The sequence below is a fragment of the Gastrolobium bilobum genome, unplaced genomic scaffold (assembly GCF_033153095.1).
Source record: "Gastrolobium bilobum isolate Gb01-03AN ecotype WA unplaced genomic scaffold, APGP_CSIRO_Gbil_v1 utg3268, whole genome shotgun sequence".
NCBI classification, from domain to species: domain Eukaryota; kingdom Viridiplantae; phylum Streptophyta; class Magnoliopsida; order Fabales; family Fabaceae; genus Gastrolobium; species Gastrolobium bilobum.
Window position 1 is genome coordinate 797,782 of NW_026899992.1, and position 17,035 is coordinate 814,816.

General features: G+C 31.5%; 2 protein-coding genes and 1 long non-coding RNA gene across 5 annotated transcripts; all 3 read right to left on the bottom strand.

Moving 5' to 3' along the window:
* Positions 1–380: 380 nt before the first annotated feature.
* LOC133294677 (uncharacterized) lies at positions 381–1,252 on the bottom strand. The gene is made up of 3 exons (XR_009749239.1): positions 1,217–1,252; positions 644–716; positions 381–488 (listed from the first exon to the last, which is right to left on the bottom strand). It is a non-coding gene; the product is annotated as an uncharacterized LOC133294677 (long non-coding RNA).
* A 3,441-nt stretch (positions 1,253–4,693) lies between these two features.
* On the bottom strand, positions 4,694–7,415 carry LOC133294716 (signal peptidase complex subunit 3B-like). The gene is made up of 6 exons (XM_061493464.1): positions 7,251–7,415; positions 7,101–7,148; positions 5,923–5,985; positions 5,407–5,460; positions 5,093–5,179; positions 4,694–5,006 (listed from the first exon to the last, which is right to left on the bottom strand). The coding sequence occupies exons 1-6, from the start codon at positions 7,374–7,376 to the stop codon at positions 4,881–4,883; spliced, it is 504 nt and encodes a 167-aa protein (XP_061349448.1). The 5' UTR covers positions 7,377–7,415; the 3' UTR covers positions 4,694–4,880.
* Positions 7,416–13,163: 5,748 nt separating this feature from the next.
* Positions 13,164–15,768, bottom strand: LOC133294750 (heavy metal-associated isoprenylated plant protein 34). Of its 3 annotated transcripts, none has more exons than XM_061493496.1 (4): positions 15,438–15,768; positions 15,204–15,279; positions 14,672–14,902; positions 13,164–14,638 (listed from the first exon to the last, which is right to left on the bottom strand). In XM_061493496.1, the coding sequence occupies exons 1-4, from the start codon at positions 15,465–15,467 to the stop codon at positions 13,380–13,382; spliced, it is 1,596 nt and encodes a 531-aa protein (XP_061349480.1). In that variant the 5' UTR covers positions 15,468–15,768; the 3' UTR covers positions 13,164–13,379. The 3 variants fall into 3 exon arrangements, with proteins under 3 accessions (XP_061349480.1, XP_061349481.1, XP_061349479.1); XM_061493497.1 differs by having other exon boundaries at positions 13,164–14,602; positions 14,636–14,902; XM_061493495.1 differs by having other exon boundaries at positions 13,164–14,902.
* Between the last annotated feature and the right edge of the window lie 1,267 nt (positions 15,769–17,035).

Below are 17,035 nucleotides of genomic sequence, written 5' to 3' on the forward strand. Positions count from 1 at the left end.
CAATTTTGTTCCTTGTACAACTAACAAGATTCCAATGTACCTCAGGGAAAAAACTAAAGGAGCTACAAATGGATAAAAGGGAGATAGAAGAATTTCACAGATTTGGAAACAATGAAAGCGAGAGAACAGTAAACTATATGAATGCCGATAGGAGCTATGTGCGGGACTTATTCAAGTAAAAATATTATTTATTGAATGCCGATGGGGGGTGGGGGCGACACTGAGTTAGCAGAGGAGAAAAAATCAAGTTACATGAGTGCCGCGGGGATCTGGGGCGTCATTTAGATACGCTGGGTCCCCTCCGCGGCACTTAAAGACCCCAAATCGTAATTATTCCCGTGCACATACCAAATTCGTAAATTTAAAGCAAAAATCATAAAGTGCACCTTGATATAGGAATCCCAGACATTATTACTGGCAATCACCATTTGTCTAGTCTCATCCCAAGAAAATCCATTCTGGTCAAGAAGATTCTTTATGTCATTGAACTGCATCCACAAAGTCATGTAACGACTTTTGAGGAGATTCACATCATAAAGAGACCCAAAGTTAGCATTGAACAAGGCCAGCATTTCATTCCAAGCTTGTTTGTTGAAAGTATAGCCCATTCTATTGTCCCTATGCACCTGATCCAACAACATACCAATGAAATAGCTTTCCATTTCAGGTGTCCAATTTGTCCCCGATGGCTCACCACCTCCCATTTCTCTCTTCTCCTGCAATGTAAATAATCAAAGCTTTGCTAACATAACTGATAAAGAGTCAACCTTGGTGGAAAGACAGATAACAACTAACTGTAAGTATATAACAGAAAAACAGAAAGCTAACTGACACGTAACTAATTATGCAACTAAATCAGAACTAACATAATCAGAATTATTCTGTAATAAACCTAGTGACAGTTCATAACTAATTTTGCTTCAGGTGTTAATGTTTGAATAATGAGGAGCAAAATGAACTACTAAGAAAACTGGAAATGAAAGTATAATCATCGTCAGAGTAAACGCACACGTATCAATCAACAAAAACATGGAATTCAGCTCGAATTTGGAAGCGAAAATGGCAGAGAAAGCACAACAAATTAAATTCGTAAACGGAAAGAATAGCAATTACGACAGCAAGTGATAATTCTAAGAGTTATTATTCGGAAAGGGGTTTGGTTTCTCCGAGTGACCAAACAGCAGATTCATACGAGAAATTAGAGATCGGTAAGTACCTTAGAATTTCTAAGGGTAAGGAAACACTGTTTCTTACGTGTTCATACAGCAACAGCAGCCCTGTTCATGTTCCAGCTTAATTATTTCTCACTCTTCAATTTTGAAACATTTTTCCAAATTAAATAGCATATTAAAATTGAAACATTTAAAAAATATATATATATATTTCTCAACTGCTTCGTATGAGCTTTTCCCATCAACTTCTTAAATTAATGTCGCAGCTCAAACAAATAAGTCATATTTTTATTAATTAGAATTTGGGATTTATAAGTAGGGAATTAATTTTCTCATTTTACGTGAGAAAATTTTCTCATGCTACACCCACAATACATGAGTGGGGTCCACAAAAAAATCAAAATGGAATCCACTCATGTATTGTGAGTGTAGCATGAGAAAATTTTCTCGTAATGAGAAAACTATTTCCCTTGTAAGTATTATGTGCCAGGAAACTGGATTCTACTGCCACATTGAGAGAACAGTTCATGGGTCCTAGTAAAAAAAGTAACGGAAAAAAAAATAAATGTAGATCCCACATTTATTTGGATCTGTAGGGAAAACGCTTCCAGTCCTCTGACATAAGGATTGCAAAGCCCTTAAAATTTAGATGGATATACGTAACCAGATGTGAAGAAAACAAAAATGCAATTTTATGATATGGTATTTTTTTTAATATAAAATTTGAATATGAACTGATCTTATATTGGTCTGCATAAAAATTAATTAAAAATTTAGTAATCGTTTATTTATTTATTGGCTAAAAAACGATTGTTTATTTATACATGTACGTTATATATTATAAAAGGGTTTGTGTTTTCTAAAGTTATTTTAGATAACTTTATCTAATGTTCACCGAAACGACATTGTTTTGGGGTGAAAATCATTGTGTTTTTGTAATTTTAGTTTATTTCAGGGTTATAATAGTCTTTATCATTCTAATTTTTAAATTTTTTAACCCTAAAACGACATCGTTTTGATGAACATTAGATAAAGTTATCTAAAGTAACATTAGATATTTTTTTCCCTTATAAAAGCTGATGTCTTATTTCCCCCACAAACAAAATGTAAACACTTTCCATGGGAAAAAAAAACTTCTAAACTATTCTTGAAAGAGCGTTTATTTTCTTTTATATTAAAAAAAAATTAGTAAAGGCCATTTAATAGAACTTGAGAAAAAAAATTCTGTGAAAATAAACTGTTTTACTCATGCTAAAATATACTACTCATTTGGCACATATGGTAAGAAATCTGAGTCCGTTAATCAGAAGTCTCGAATTCCAGTCCTAAGAATGAAAAAAAAATTAATTTCAGAGAACTACCTCCAAAAAAGTCCAAGGTTCAACAGTACTTAATGGAGATTAATCTTAAATTATAACTAGATGATATCCTTGAAATTACTCAAATATATATATATATATATATATATATATATATATATATATATATATAGGTAAGCTGGATCAAATTCATCCCTTAATTTGTATAGATAATTGACTTCTTGTTGACCTCATTATACCTCCTTTACCGGGACAATGCTGATATTTTCGTAAGTCACAATAGAAATAATACCTCGAGGGGCGTTTAGTCGAAGAAATTTTTTTGGAATAGTAGGGAAATGTAATAGATAGAAAAATGATTGGAAAGATAGATAAAGTGAGATAGGTAGAAAAATGTAAAAAAAAGTTGTTTGGTGGGAAAAAACTTTACTGAAAAAATCAGGTAACTTTATGAAATCAACAGTGCATTAAAAGTCAGATAACCGGTTTTCCGAAAAATCTCACCTTCCAATTGGGTTTCTAAACAGTACGGATATCTATGTTTCTCATAAATCCATACAAATTGGATAGATGGATTTTTGGTGAAAATACATTGAAACAAACATGTGTTTCTAAAAGCCATACTTGATAAACATAGATATCTGCTGAAAAGCTCCCAACCAAACACCACCCAAAAGTCTTTTTCACTCTTTATTAATCATTTAAAAAAAATGAATGAGTTGTTAAGTTTTTATTTTAGTTTTACCCTTAATATTGATTACTAATGTAAAGAACCGATTTAACCCAAAACTTAAACTGTTGGGTGAGGTTACATTAATGATTTTATATATCTCAACACGCCCCTTCACACGAGAGTCCACTGAGCTTGAAAGAAAGTGGGGGACTTGGGTGAGGTTACATTAATAATTTTATATATTTCAACACGCCCCCTCACACGAGAGCTCACTGAGCTTGAAAGAAAGTGGGGGTGGTGAGGATCGAACCCGGGACACGAGGCTCTGATACCATGTAAAGAATCAATTCAATCCAAAAGTTTAAGCTGTTGAGAGAAGCTACATTAATGATTTTATATATCTTAACAACTAAAATAAAATTAATAGAGTAATAATAATATTTAAGTATTTTAATAACAAATAATTTAGTCAAAAATAATTTTTTATTTAAGGTTAAAATTATTCAGTAACTTTCTTAAATAACCTGGACAAAAAAATGAAAGAATACTTAAATCAGGTACTATAATTTTTAAATAAGCAATACCTAATCATACCCAAAAAAAAATACACTTTTTTTTTTGGTAAAAAACAATACACTTATCTCTAAAGGAGCATACACATGTAATTAGGGGTGTTCATCAACCGATCCAAACCGATTCAAACGGCGAAAACCGAACCGAAAAACCGATAACCGAATAAACCGAAAATCGAAAAATCGGAAACCGAAAGAAAACCACAAATTTTAATTGGATTGGATCGATTTTCGGATGGATTAATGAAAACCGATCCAATATATTAATTATCCTCTACCTACTTGTCCTTTCTCCAATCATAGCCCAAAAATTTCTAAACTCAAGACTAATTAACTCATCAACTAAACCCAAAAAAAAACTTAGTCACGTCTCATCAACTATAGTATTGTTTACTGATATTTTTGTATTTCAATTTTATTTTTTTTACAAAGCTAATATATACAAAAGATGCTATTTGCACAATAATCATGAAATTAATTTTAGGATATTCAAAAAACCAAAAACCGATCCAATCCAAACCAAAAAAAATTGGATTAAATCGAATCGGATTTAAAAAAAAATCTTAACCGAATAGATAATTACATGATCAAACCGAAAGGATTGGATCAGATGAGTTTTACTTTCAAAACCGATCCAATCCAGACCGCAAACACCTCTACATGTAATGTTAAACGGAGTACTTACGATAAACAACGCCCACTCAAAAATTTCTTATCATCATTTCCATTTAGAAAATGTTAAAATAAAGATTTTATCCAATAACTTAAATGATAATTTGTGCAAATATTGTGAGTAAATTATTTGAGCAAAATTTGTTTTTCTATTATGTTCAAAGGGGACAATGCCTTTGCTTACAACAACCAGAAATATAAGTCACTAATTCAAACTTATTTTTTTAAATCAGGAACACTAGCCAAAGTAATTTCAATAGCTAAATGGTCATATGGGCGCAACAGATTTTAAAAAATGTTCAATAAACAACATAACACATGCAAATTTTCTAACATTCAAGTATTCAAACTCTTTCATTTTAACTATGCCAAACATCATATCTCTTTTCCCAGGTTATATTTTTTCGGCTAAACTTTAAATCCGTTAGAAAAGGCTAAAGTTACAGCAATACATCAACATCATATGAAAGCTTCATCTATATTCCTCTGGTAATCGATACCCTGGCATGACAATTTTGTCGGCAAACATTTTGCCAGTCTTGGGCATAACATGCCAGTGCATTGTCAAGTTAAATTCTTTACCGCGCAAATTCCTTCCCTAGACATGAAAAAATGGGAAAATTAGAGCCTAAAGAAATCTGAAGTAAATTATGCTAGTAATAACATCCTTGAAGAGTTGTGTACCTGATCAATGAAGCGGTACTTATTGGAAGTATGAATCCAAAACTTAGCATGATCTTTAGAAGGAATTATGCCATCCCACAGCGATAACTATAAATATGCGTCTCAAAAGCATAAGCAATATACATGACATAGCATAAAGCACAGCTTGATATGTAAAAGAACAGAGATGCAAGATAACATGCAATAACATAATACTGAAATCCTATGGCTTTCTTTTGTTCTTTCCTTTTTGAAACATCCCTCCTAAGTCCTAAGTTATAATCTAAATATTTAAATTTCAAATTCAAGCTGAAAATAAACTGATCAAATCATACCTGATTCACGGAATTCTTAGAGGTTTCATACTCAGCAGCTAAAAATACAAAAACCTGCAAGCATATAAAAAGAGGTAAAACTCAGACCCTGGACAGCATTGAACTTCTACTTCCTAATTATGTAGAATAAGTGATCAGAAAACAGGATCCCGTGCATCAAATGCAAGTATCATATTAAGCAGTTCCAATACTTCTATAGAAATATATTTTGTACAGAACATAGAAACAGAGAATGGCAAGACTAGAAATTTAGGAAATGAAGCAAGATATATGGATGCGTAAGGCACCTTTAAAATTAAAATTTAGACACCCCTTAAGATGGGAAGAACAAAGAAGAGCAGGCAAAATCGACAAAACATTAAGACATGCATCACTTCACTATAGTCAAACTTGTTAATTTCCACTCATCCCGCATCCAATCCTCCCATTTTATCCATTCTTTCAGGAAGCAAAGAGGGACAAAGACAAAAAAACCAGTATTGATTACAATGAATAATAGAAATTCAAGTCAAGAACCTGTTTTGTGTTCCATGTGAAAAGAGACTGCAAATCTGCTGATATATTCATTGTCATGCTGACCTGCAATAATAGAAGGGATTTTCACAACAGATCGACCGACGACCAATGAATTAAGATGGCATTTGAATATCAGAGAGAAAGACATCAAAAAGAGTTGGTTTATGACGCAATGTGATATAAGATTAAGATCACATGCAGAGGACTATACGCATGACACATGTTTATAGTATATTACATGGTAAGCACTGGATCTTTTGCACGACATATAGCACATCACAGTGATTAAATTATTTTGCCATGCCTGGCCACTATAAAATTGACTTCCATTTATTTACAATTATCCATGTCAGTGTTCTTGAATAGTTTCAAGCATGCAAGAGAATTATTTGTACATAGTATGTAAAATATGGACATCCAACAAGCATTTGAAGCAATTACCCAAAGGGAATTTGGTGACTTGAAGTCAAGCTCTTTATGAAATTTAAACTTATTTGAACAGATACCACCTACCTAGGTTAAACCAAAAAATGTTGAGGGTTCTATCAAAAGTTCAGGAATTAAATCATCAAAGATCAGTTTGAATTTCAGTTCTGTTTAGATAAAAATACATTGATAATGCTGTGAAGCTCTATTCTTGTCATGGTTTCATAAGTAATTCCACCCTATGCTGCACGATGCTGAATGACCACCATGACTAAAAATCTTCTTTTCTTAAACCCTATAACGAAATATTATATCCAATTACAAAGATCCATTCTGTCCTCAATGACATCCAAATTATGATACCTTAAATACCCTAAACCATTCAAACAGAATCTGTCAAATTACTGTTCAGATTTCAGAAGTACAGTTGACAGTCATAGAAAATGGAATAGGGAAACAGAATCTTCAGTATGTGGAATAAATTTACTCCTCCTCCCTCATTTCATTCCAATAGTTTCCCTCATTCAGACCTTTCAGAAGCCTATATGACAACACAATAAGTTACTAATCAGACTAACATTCCAACCAACCAACCCTTACCGTGCTCCTATTGTATTTTTTTTATTTTTTTCATAATTATTTTAATGTTCTATTATATCTCAAACGAAGCCCAATCCTAAATCCCAAAAGCAGGAAGAAAAAAAAAACAATATGAATTGAATTCAGAAGAAAACATAAAAAAAGAGAATTACCTCGTCGTTGCCATTGGGCTGTTTCTGAAACCAGTTAATGTTCAAGACCTACATGCATACACACACATACACAATCAAATCATATTAGGTTAAGGAATCAGTGAATTACAGATCTGCAAGAGAGAGAGAGAGAGAGAGAGAGAGAGAGACCTGGACTTGGGCAAAGGGAGAGGGAGAGTTGAGGTTGTCAGAGAGAGAAGCAATGGCACACATAAGGGCCAGAATGGTTATGGCGAAGGTTAACAAAGCATTCGCTCTGTAACCACAAGAATGCATTTTTCTTCTGATTTCTTCCAATACACAAAAGAGTTACACACTGCTCTACTACTACTCGAACTTTGGTGCTAACTCTGAGTTTAAATAGATCAGTCTGACTAACCTTATTATATAAATATAATTTATCCACACATAATATACAATCAACAACACTAATAATTCTATAAATATTCATAAATTCAAAGTATATTCAAATAACATTATATAGAATAAAATCATTCAAAAAGTCTATTTAACCAATAAAATGAGGTAAAATAAATTGAAGAGAAAGAAAAAACTATTACAAGTAGTAAAAAAAATATAAATAATAATAATAATATACTAAGCTAGCCTGAGAGGCTCTAAGATTTTGAATTGGAACGTAAAGCCTTTTTATTAAACGGGCATTTATACAAGTTTAAGTCCGGTGCCAACAATCAATTTTAAATATTTAAGTTCAGACCTTCACGAGTCGAGTCAAAAAAATGATTCTTTTAGCACTCTACAAACAAAGCTTATCATAGATTCATAGTTCATTTTAGGTCAATTTCAACAATTTAAAAATTAATTATAAAAAAATAATTTTAAAAGTGATTTTATTATAAGTAAAAATTTTATTCACAGTTAATTCACTTTTCTATCTCAAAAAATAATAGTTCATTTTTCGTTACTGTCTATATTAAATGATCGGTTCGTTTCAGCTTAATTTTCGCCAGGGATTCCAAAATAAATTGGCAAAATTATAAGAAGTTTGGACAAGCTTGTTCATAAAATAGCCCAAGTTAATCAGCCTTTCCTATTTGGGCTACTCAACAACAAAACGAGAACGTAGAGTCCATTTAGTCTTTTCGCGTGTAAGGCCCACTTACTCCATCCTACAAAACTTGTGTGCGGACAATGACTAAAATGACATACTATTAACAAAAAATTACTTCAATGCCACGGTTTTAAAAAATGTCACATCACCTAACTTGCTATGTGTGAACACGTGACAGTAAGTTTATGACCATGTAAGCCGCTACACATTGCCGCGAGATTATATGGCACACAGCATGTCAAACTCGCTATGGTACATAACATGATACGTGCCAGCTTGACGTGTTACATGTCAGATACGTGTCAAACTCGCTACGCTACATAACATGTTACGTGTCATTTTTTCTGACACTTGACCATCCAAGTTGTGTTGCATAACATATTATGCATAACATATTATGTGTAAATAACCAAGTAGTCTAGCGTTTTTAATCTAATAAATTCAGTACTCCTAAAAATAATTAATTAACAGTTCTAAAATAATTTAAATTAATAAAAGTAAATTAAACTAAATTAATTAACAGACATAAATTAAATTTAATTCATTAACATTTCTAAATTAAATTAAATTACTTAACAATTAACATAAACTAAATTAAATAAAATTAATTAACACTCCTAAAAATAATTAATTAATAGTTCCAAAATAATTTAAATTAACAGAAACTAAATTAAACTAAATTATTTAGCAAACATAAATTAAATTTAATTCATTAACACTCCTAAATTAAATTAAATTACTTAATAGTTCAAAACATAATTTAACTTAACATAAACAAAATTTAATGGTCCTAAAGATAATTAATTAACAGTTCTAAAATTATTTAAATTAAATAAAACAAAATTAAACTAAATTAATTAAAAAATATAAATTTAATTTACTTCATTAACACTCCTAAATTAAATTAAATTACTTAACAATTAAAAATAATTTAACTTAACATAAACTAAACTAAATTAAATTAATTAATACATTAAATTAAATTAATTAACTCACATAAATTAAATTAAATTTACAGTCCTAAATTATATTATTTTAACATAAGTTATTTAAAACTAAAATATTCAAACCAATATTAATTTTCTTTAAATCATTTTATTTCAACATACAAAATTTAATAATTAAAATTATCCTATAATTTATTATACCACAATGATGCAAAAAATGAGAAGGGAAATGGTAAATTTATTAGAACAAAAACACTGGACTGCTGGGCTACTTACACATAATATGCTATACAACATAGCTATGACCATGTGTCAAAAAAGTTGACACGTAACATGCTATGCAGCATAGTGAGTTTTGACAAGTGTCAGACATGTAACACCTCAAGCTGGCACGTAACATGTTATGCAGCAGAGCGAGTTTGACACACTCTCTGCCACGTAATCTTGCTGCACTGTACAACGGCTTACGTAGCCATGAACTTGCTGCCACGTGTCCACATCTAGCTCGCCAGGTGTTGTAGTGAGTTAGGTGACATGGGCTTTTTTTAAAAAAAAAATCGATATGTGGCATTCAATTAATTTTTTGTGAATAATGTGACATTTTGATTGTTGTCCCACTTGTGTGTGAGTCATTTGAATTTGAATTTTATTTTATTTTTGAAAATAAGATTACAGGATAAAAATTTTGTGTGTAAGAAAAAGCAAAAGTTTAGCATAAGTTAATTTTTTACATAAGAATCCTTAAACTAGTTGTATTGTGTGTATTTGACAAGAGTGTCAAAATCGATTAATACGACACGAATATACGAATACGAACACGACACGATTTTTTATTCGTGTCAAAATCTTCAACACGAATACGATGTAAATATTTTGCAGGTTAACACGACACGACACGAATAACACGAATAACACGCAAATTTGGAGTCAAAACGGTAATTGACAAAAAAATACTAAAAGAAAATGGGTTGAAATTAAAAAAAAAAAATTATTTTTTAAAATAATAATAAATAATTTAAAACAAATACAGATCTATACGAATTTGACAAGCGAAGCAATATGATATGACCAGAATTTTTTGAGTATCATTTTTTTCGACACAAACACGATATGAATTTTTTTGTGAGTGAACCCGAACACAAATTTTTCGTATGGTGTCGCAGGTCAACTCATATGTCATAACTTATTTCGACACCTCTAATATTTGGTAAAGTGATTGCTTTTCATGATCAATAATAAAGTATAATAATAAGTGATCAAAGTTGGAAATAGAAACAGAATGAAATTTTTGAATGAATGACTAGAAAAAGCCAGTACATGGGATGTTTGTTCCATCTGAAGCTGAGACAGTGTGTATTCTCTTTCGGTCCTCCTCGTCTTATTATAATTCTTTCTTTTCTCTTTCCTTTCATTTCATCTTTCTTTTTTACTCTTTTCTTTTTTCTTTTGCTTTGTTTTCTTGGTTTAACGAGAAAGCCAATACTTTACGTACTCCACATATCATTGATATTCCACACTAGTAGATGCTTCCCGATCAATCATATCAGAAATCATTCGTATTATACATGATTCCCTGAACAAAACTTTGATTGAAAGTTAATGGTACGAGCCATCAAACGAGAGGCATTAAGTATTGCAATTGTTGATTGGTTGGCATGTAATAGTTCACCGCTAAAATCGAACTATTAAAGTACTTAGAAGTTCTTTACAGGTGAATCATTGCTCATATATGCTGAGGGAATCATAAATTTTAGGGTAAAATACATATTTACTTTATAACGCACGCTTGCAAGGTCATATGATGTATTTGTGCCCTATATTCTGTTAATACAAAAAATAACATTTTAACTTAAAATCAAACATAAATGAGGTTATGTGATAAATGGAAAACTTTAGAAAAGTAAATTGATAAATAACTATATTTTACAAGAAGACAAAACGTATAATATTATGAATTGCACAATATGACTAAATCATTACAAGAAGACAAAATTGATAAATAGCAAATATTACTTTTATTTGTTCCAGAAGGAAACACAAAATCATTAAAAAAAATTCAATTTCTTTTTTAAAAAATCGAAGATTGTAAAAATATGTTTTCTACCAAAAAAATTAATGTAATGCTTTTTAATAAATTAATGGGACAGGATCGCTTTACAAACTTTTTTTGCAATTACATTAATGTAGGACCGTTCGTACACTGTGTGATTAATGTAGCACCGGTCCTACATAGTACAATTTGTAAGAGTTTGTAAACAAAAAAGTTTGTAAATATAACCTGCCCCTCAATTAATTACGCATTTACTACAGTTTTGAAAATAATTACACATTTATTGCACAATATCACGCCCAATTTGGGCGTCACCAATAACGCTCAAATTGGGCGTCTCATGAGGTGTTGACATGTGTCACATTTTTTTCCAAAAAAAATTAATTTAATCATAAAACTTCTGAAGGCCATAACTTTTGAATCGAGTATCCAAATCAGGTAAAAAAAAATTTGATTCCACATAACTTTTCGAGATCTACGCAATGACATCTCATTTGAAAAAATTTATTTCTCACAACACAAAATAAATTTGTAAAAATGGTATTACAAGAGCGGTTAAACCCAGAAGTCTCTAAGTTCTGGATTTGTGATTTAATATAAAAATTAAATAAATATTTGATTTATGATTTAAATTAAAAAATAAAATTTTTTTATTACAAAAAAATTGGCTTGTGAGTTAAATTAAAAAAAAAATATTATTAATAAGGAAAAAGAAATAAAGATTTGATTTGTGATTTAAATTCAAAAAGTAATTTGAAAAATCTGTATTAGTAAAGGAAATAATTAAATAAATATTTTAAACCTCTAAGGAAGAAGGATTTTTTTTTAAAATTAATTATTAATGCTATAAGCTTCTGGTTTATTATTCGTGGTCTAAAATTAATGATGACTTATGAATGTTTTTCAAAAATAAAATCATTCTTCTTTAGAAATTTAGAATATATACTTAATTATTTCCTTTATTAATAGAGATTTTTCATATTGTTTTTTGAGTTTAAATCACAAATTAAATCTTTATTTTGTTTTCCTTATTAATAATAATTTTATTTTTAATTTTAATTTAAATCACAAACTAAATCTTTATTTATTTTTTTATATTAAATACAAATTCACAAAACTCAAGGGCTTCTGGGTTTAATCACTCTTATAATATTATTTTTACAAATTTAAATTGTGTTTATGAGATAAAATATGTCAAATGAGATGTCGTTGCGTAGATTTCGAAAAGTTATGTGGAATCAAAAAAAAATTACCTGATTTAGATACCCGAGTCAAAAGTTAAGACCTTCAGAAGTTTTACGATTAAATTAATTTTTTTTGGAAAAAAAATGTGACACGTGTCAATACCTCATAAGTGATGCTTAAATTTGATGTGATTACCTTTTTGGTGATGCCCAAATTGGGCATGATATTGCACAATAAATATGTAATTATTTCTAAAATTATAATAAATACGTAATTAATTTATTAAAAAACATTAAATTAATTTTTTTTCCTTCTACCTTAGCGCTGTGATCAAATCCTGGCTCTGTCCAAGGAATCAAGGATGTACATGGAGTTGACACTTCAGTCAAAAAATAGTATAGTTGACAGGTAACGAGATAAGGAAGGAACCGAACGTGTGTTAAATTAATTTTTAAGGGAGGGCAATTTAGTAAAATAATAGACACTATTACCAAGTGGGGTGTTATATTGTCTTTCCTTCTTTTTCAAAAGATTTCCCACCGTCTTATGTTTCCTAAGGCATGTGTGTGACGACAAGTAGTCTTAATTTTCAAAGCATAATGCAATGAAAAATTATAACATAATTTGAATTGAGAAAATTTTAGTATGTTAAAAAACAAAAAAAATTCAGCACAACATACCAACGAAATTAAAACTACTGAATATTGTCACCAACATGTTGTGTGAAAAACACAATTGACCAATAGTATAAAAAGCCAACAGAATCTAGAGCATTAAATTTTACATGATAACATTTAATTTCAGGGGGGACATTACAGCAAGGGGCATGTGAAAGTCTGTCACACCGCGTAAGTTTTGTTTTAACGCAGGACACGGAGCAAAATAAAACAAACAGCATAAGATAATGATAAGTCAAATAATCCTAAAATGTTGCACATTTCCTAACATCACAACAAAATTTGATGAACCCCAAAAAAAGACTACAAACAATAGAAACTGAAGACAAACTAGTACCCACTAATAATTTACATGATACTGCAGCTCTCAGTGTTCTCATCACTGAAAACATGCGTGATAGGATCCGCCATGGGGTGTGACGGCATAGGCGGCGGCGGCACGTAGTTCACAGACGGATGTGGCCTCCCATACATCATATGTGGTGGGTACATGTTCATATTTGCTTGCTGCTGGTGGTGCTGCTGTTGTTGTTGTTGTTGGTTCATCATCATAGCCATGTACTGCTGTTGCTGTTGCTGCTGAAGGGTGTAAGGGTTATTGGGTTGCATGTGCATCTGCATGCCTTGATAGTAACCACCGTTCATCGCCGCCGCAGCCGGTAGCCCTTGCACCGCCGGAATATTCCTCATATGTTCCATTGGACCCATCTGGCCCATTGGACCCATCTGGCCCATTGGACCCATGTGGCCCACATTACCATTATGACCACTAGGACCATTATTATTATTGTTAACCTTGCCAGGGCCACCCTTGCCTTTTTTACCATGACTAGGGATATCAAAATCTTGAAAGTCAAAATCAATTTTGTCCATTTTCCCTTCTCCACCTTTTTTCCCTTCTTTACCTTTGTTGTTTCCACCACCATTGTTTTTGTTCTTGTTTGATGTGTCGGCTGCACCTCCCTTCTTGCTCTTTTTACCAAGGCCTAGAAACCTAACTAGAAAACCACCACCACCACCACCATTTTTGCCTTTGGCATTCTTTTTCTTGCTACCATTATTATCACCGCCACCCTTTTGCTTTCCCTCTTTGTTCTTTTTACCACCACCATCTCCACCACCTTTTTTTCCTCCACCGCCATTTTTAACCTCGTTGAAGTTTCCACCTTTACCCTTCATCTGTATAGGTATATCAATGACTTCACCTTTCTTGGCACTCCCATAATTACCACCCCCACCACCAAAACCATTCCCTTTATGGTTGTTCATGGCAGGCCCATTCATCATACCAGCAGGGCCTTGTGGCCCACGGCCCATCCCCATCATGGGCATCATCTTGGTATGCATAGGGTGGCCATGTCCATTACCATGACCATGACCATGACCATAGTCTTCCTCTTCATCCTCTTCATAATCCTCAAAATCATCTTCAGACTCATTGTAGTCGCCAAATTCATCATAACCATCATCACTCTCGTCAAATTCATCCTCTGGCAAGATAAAGTTGACAGATTTTTGATTTTTGCCCGGTACTTTGAGATCTTTAGCCCCTTTAGTATTCTGGAAGTGTGCTAGTTGAACACCACCACCACCACCACCACCACCTCCTCCTCCTCCACCACCACCACCACCTTTCTGACCCTTCTGATTCTGAGACTTATTGTCCTTACCCCCTTTGCTGTTATCTATTTGCATGTTCTTGAACTGAGGGTATGTGTGAGAGTTTTGATTATACATCATGCCCCTCTGGCCACCCCATAGTTCAGCATGCTTCCCTGAACTTTTCAGCTTTTTTATGAGTTTAGCTGGATCTACATGACCTGACACCAGCACCTTCCCTTGCTCAGCATCTATATTCACAGAATACACCCCTGGACAACAATTATTCATTCAGGTTAACCACAATAATACAAAAGTATAGTCAAATCTGATCCACCTCACAAAAACCAGAAACAAACTACTATACAGCAAAGTAAAAAAGTTTGAAACTTGGAATACATACCATACATAAAGCAATTTAACATCTAATTTAAACATAGTTTGAAAACATGAGAGTATGTTAACCGACATGGCAAAGTTGAGATTCGTAGCAAATTAACATAAAATAAGAATTAAAGAAAAAAAGCAAAAGCAAAAGGGAGGGTGGGTATGAGAGGCATGCTAAGAATGTACCATCAATTTTCTGCAGCAGTTTCTTTACTTTATGCTCACAACCATCACAGTGGATATTAACCTTGAGAAGGCAATTCTACATGGGAAATAAACACAGCACAAATCAGTTAACATAAGTTCAGAACTCTACCACAGGAACCGAAAATAGTAAAGGAGACACAGAAGCATATTTGTCTTCAACTAGTTAAAACTAACTAATGAACATAAGACTCAAAACTAGTAAGAAGCGTGCACCTGAATCTTCATCATGTCTTGTTTACTCATCTTTGCAGGTTCACAGAACAGAGAGAAGTGAGTGGAGAAATAAAAAACTAAGGGGTAAGAGTAGTGTGTTGAGATATTTTAGAGGGCGCAAAGGGTATTTTTGGTACACAATGGACACTAGTTTGCTCAAATATCCGTACTGGTTTTGGCAGAATCGCACGTACAGAGTCACATTTGAGAGAGAGAGAGTCGGTTACCAAAGCTGCAAGGTAACATACAACGAAGAAACTATGATAGCTTCTCTCAAAGACTGAGTTGGCTTTATCTTTTATGGTTTATATTTAAATAAGAACTTGAAAGCTTTGAATGTGGTCTGGTCTCACTGATACCTTAACATAAAACCGCCATTGTTGTATTGCACCTCTATATATATAGAGAGATGTGAGAGATTAGTCAATTTATATTGGATCTTAAGTGTAGATTTTATTTCTTTTTTGTAGAGTTTATACGAAAATATTAAAATTTTAGATCTTTAGTATATTTTTGGGTTTTGATCCGTTGTTATTGTAATAAAATTAGTATAATTACCACATCAAAAAAAAATAAAAAAAATTAGTATAATTAAGAAATTTTTTTAATTTCTCTCTTAATTATTTGTAGTTCGGAGGTCTTCTAGAGTGTAGATTTTTATGTCAGATCCATAACAATATATATATGGTAAGTGAATATTTGACAGCAGTGATAAATTAAAATTTTTGATATCAAATCTTAATATTTGATTTTTATTAATCTGATTATTATAATTTATTGAAAAATAATAATTAATTAATAAATGTGATTCAATAAATTATAACGGTTAGATTGGTAAAAAATCGCGGTTAAGATTTGGTGTTAAACTTTTTGGTTTGTTTGACAGTAGAATCAAAAGATTAGTTCTCTATATATTATAGAGAGAGATATGATCATTTGACACCAGTGACAAATTTGAAATTTGATATCAAATTCTAACCGTTGATTTCCGTTAATTAACGGTTATCATTTATTGAAATTAATAATTAATTAATAAGCTTGATTGACGACTATTATAACCATTGATTGGTGAAAATCAAAGGTTAAGATTTGATATTAAATTTCAAAGTTTGACACCAACCGGTCATGGTTGTTAAAATTTTGATTTATCACTACGATTTTACGTTTTTACGATTTTTTTCATCAAAAAGATTTTACCAATATTACAAATGCTTTTACATTTTTACGATTTTTTTACATTACGATTTTACGATTTTTTAATCCCCTTCTGATTTTACTTAAAATCTCAATTTTAACAACATTGCAACCGGTATCAAAGGATCCTGCTATATATATATATATATATATATATATATATATATATATATATATATATATATATATATATATATAAAGTACTTCTCTTGTTACCGGAGATAAGTTTATCTAGTGACCTCAAAACTACGTCGTTTTGAATTAATGAAGGGAGTTTTCATAAAAAAAATTTATAATATGAATTTACCGAAATATCCTTCATTAATTCTCCTAAAATTATAGAAACACTTTTCATTAATACAAAATGACGTAGTTTTAGAAGACACCGGAAATAACATATCTCC

What these genes read in the sequence shown, in the direction of transcription:
- LOC133294716 (XM_061493464.1), bottom strand. Translation starts at nt 7,376, where the DNA reads ATGCATTCTTGTGGTTACAGAGCGAATGCTTTGTTAACCTTCGCCATA. An exon ending in AGCCCAATGGCAACGACGAG is followed by an intron (nt 5,986 to 7,100) that starts GTAATTCTCTTT and finishes CTATTATTGCAG; the next exon opens with GTCAGCATGACAATGAATAT. An exon ending in TCACATGGAACACAAAACAG is followed by an intron (nt 5,461 to 5,922) that starts GTTCTTGACTTG and finishes ATATGCTTGCAG; the next exon opens with GTTTTTGTATTTTTAGCTGC.
- LOC133294750 (XM_061493495.1), bottom strand. Translation starts at nt 15,467, where the DNA reads ATGAGTAAACAAGACATGATGAAGATTCAG. An exon ending in AAGACATGATGAAGATTCAG is followed by an intron (nt 15,280 to 15,437) that starts GTGCACGCTTCT and finishes TTTCCCATGTAG; the next exon opens with AATTGCCTTCTCAAGGTTAA. An exon ending in ACTGCTGCAGAAAATTGATG is followed by an intron (nt 14,903 to 15,203) that starts GTACATTCTTAG and finishes ATTGTTGTCCAG; the next exon opens with GGGTGTATTCTGTGAATATA.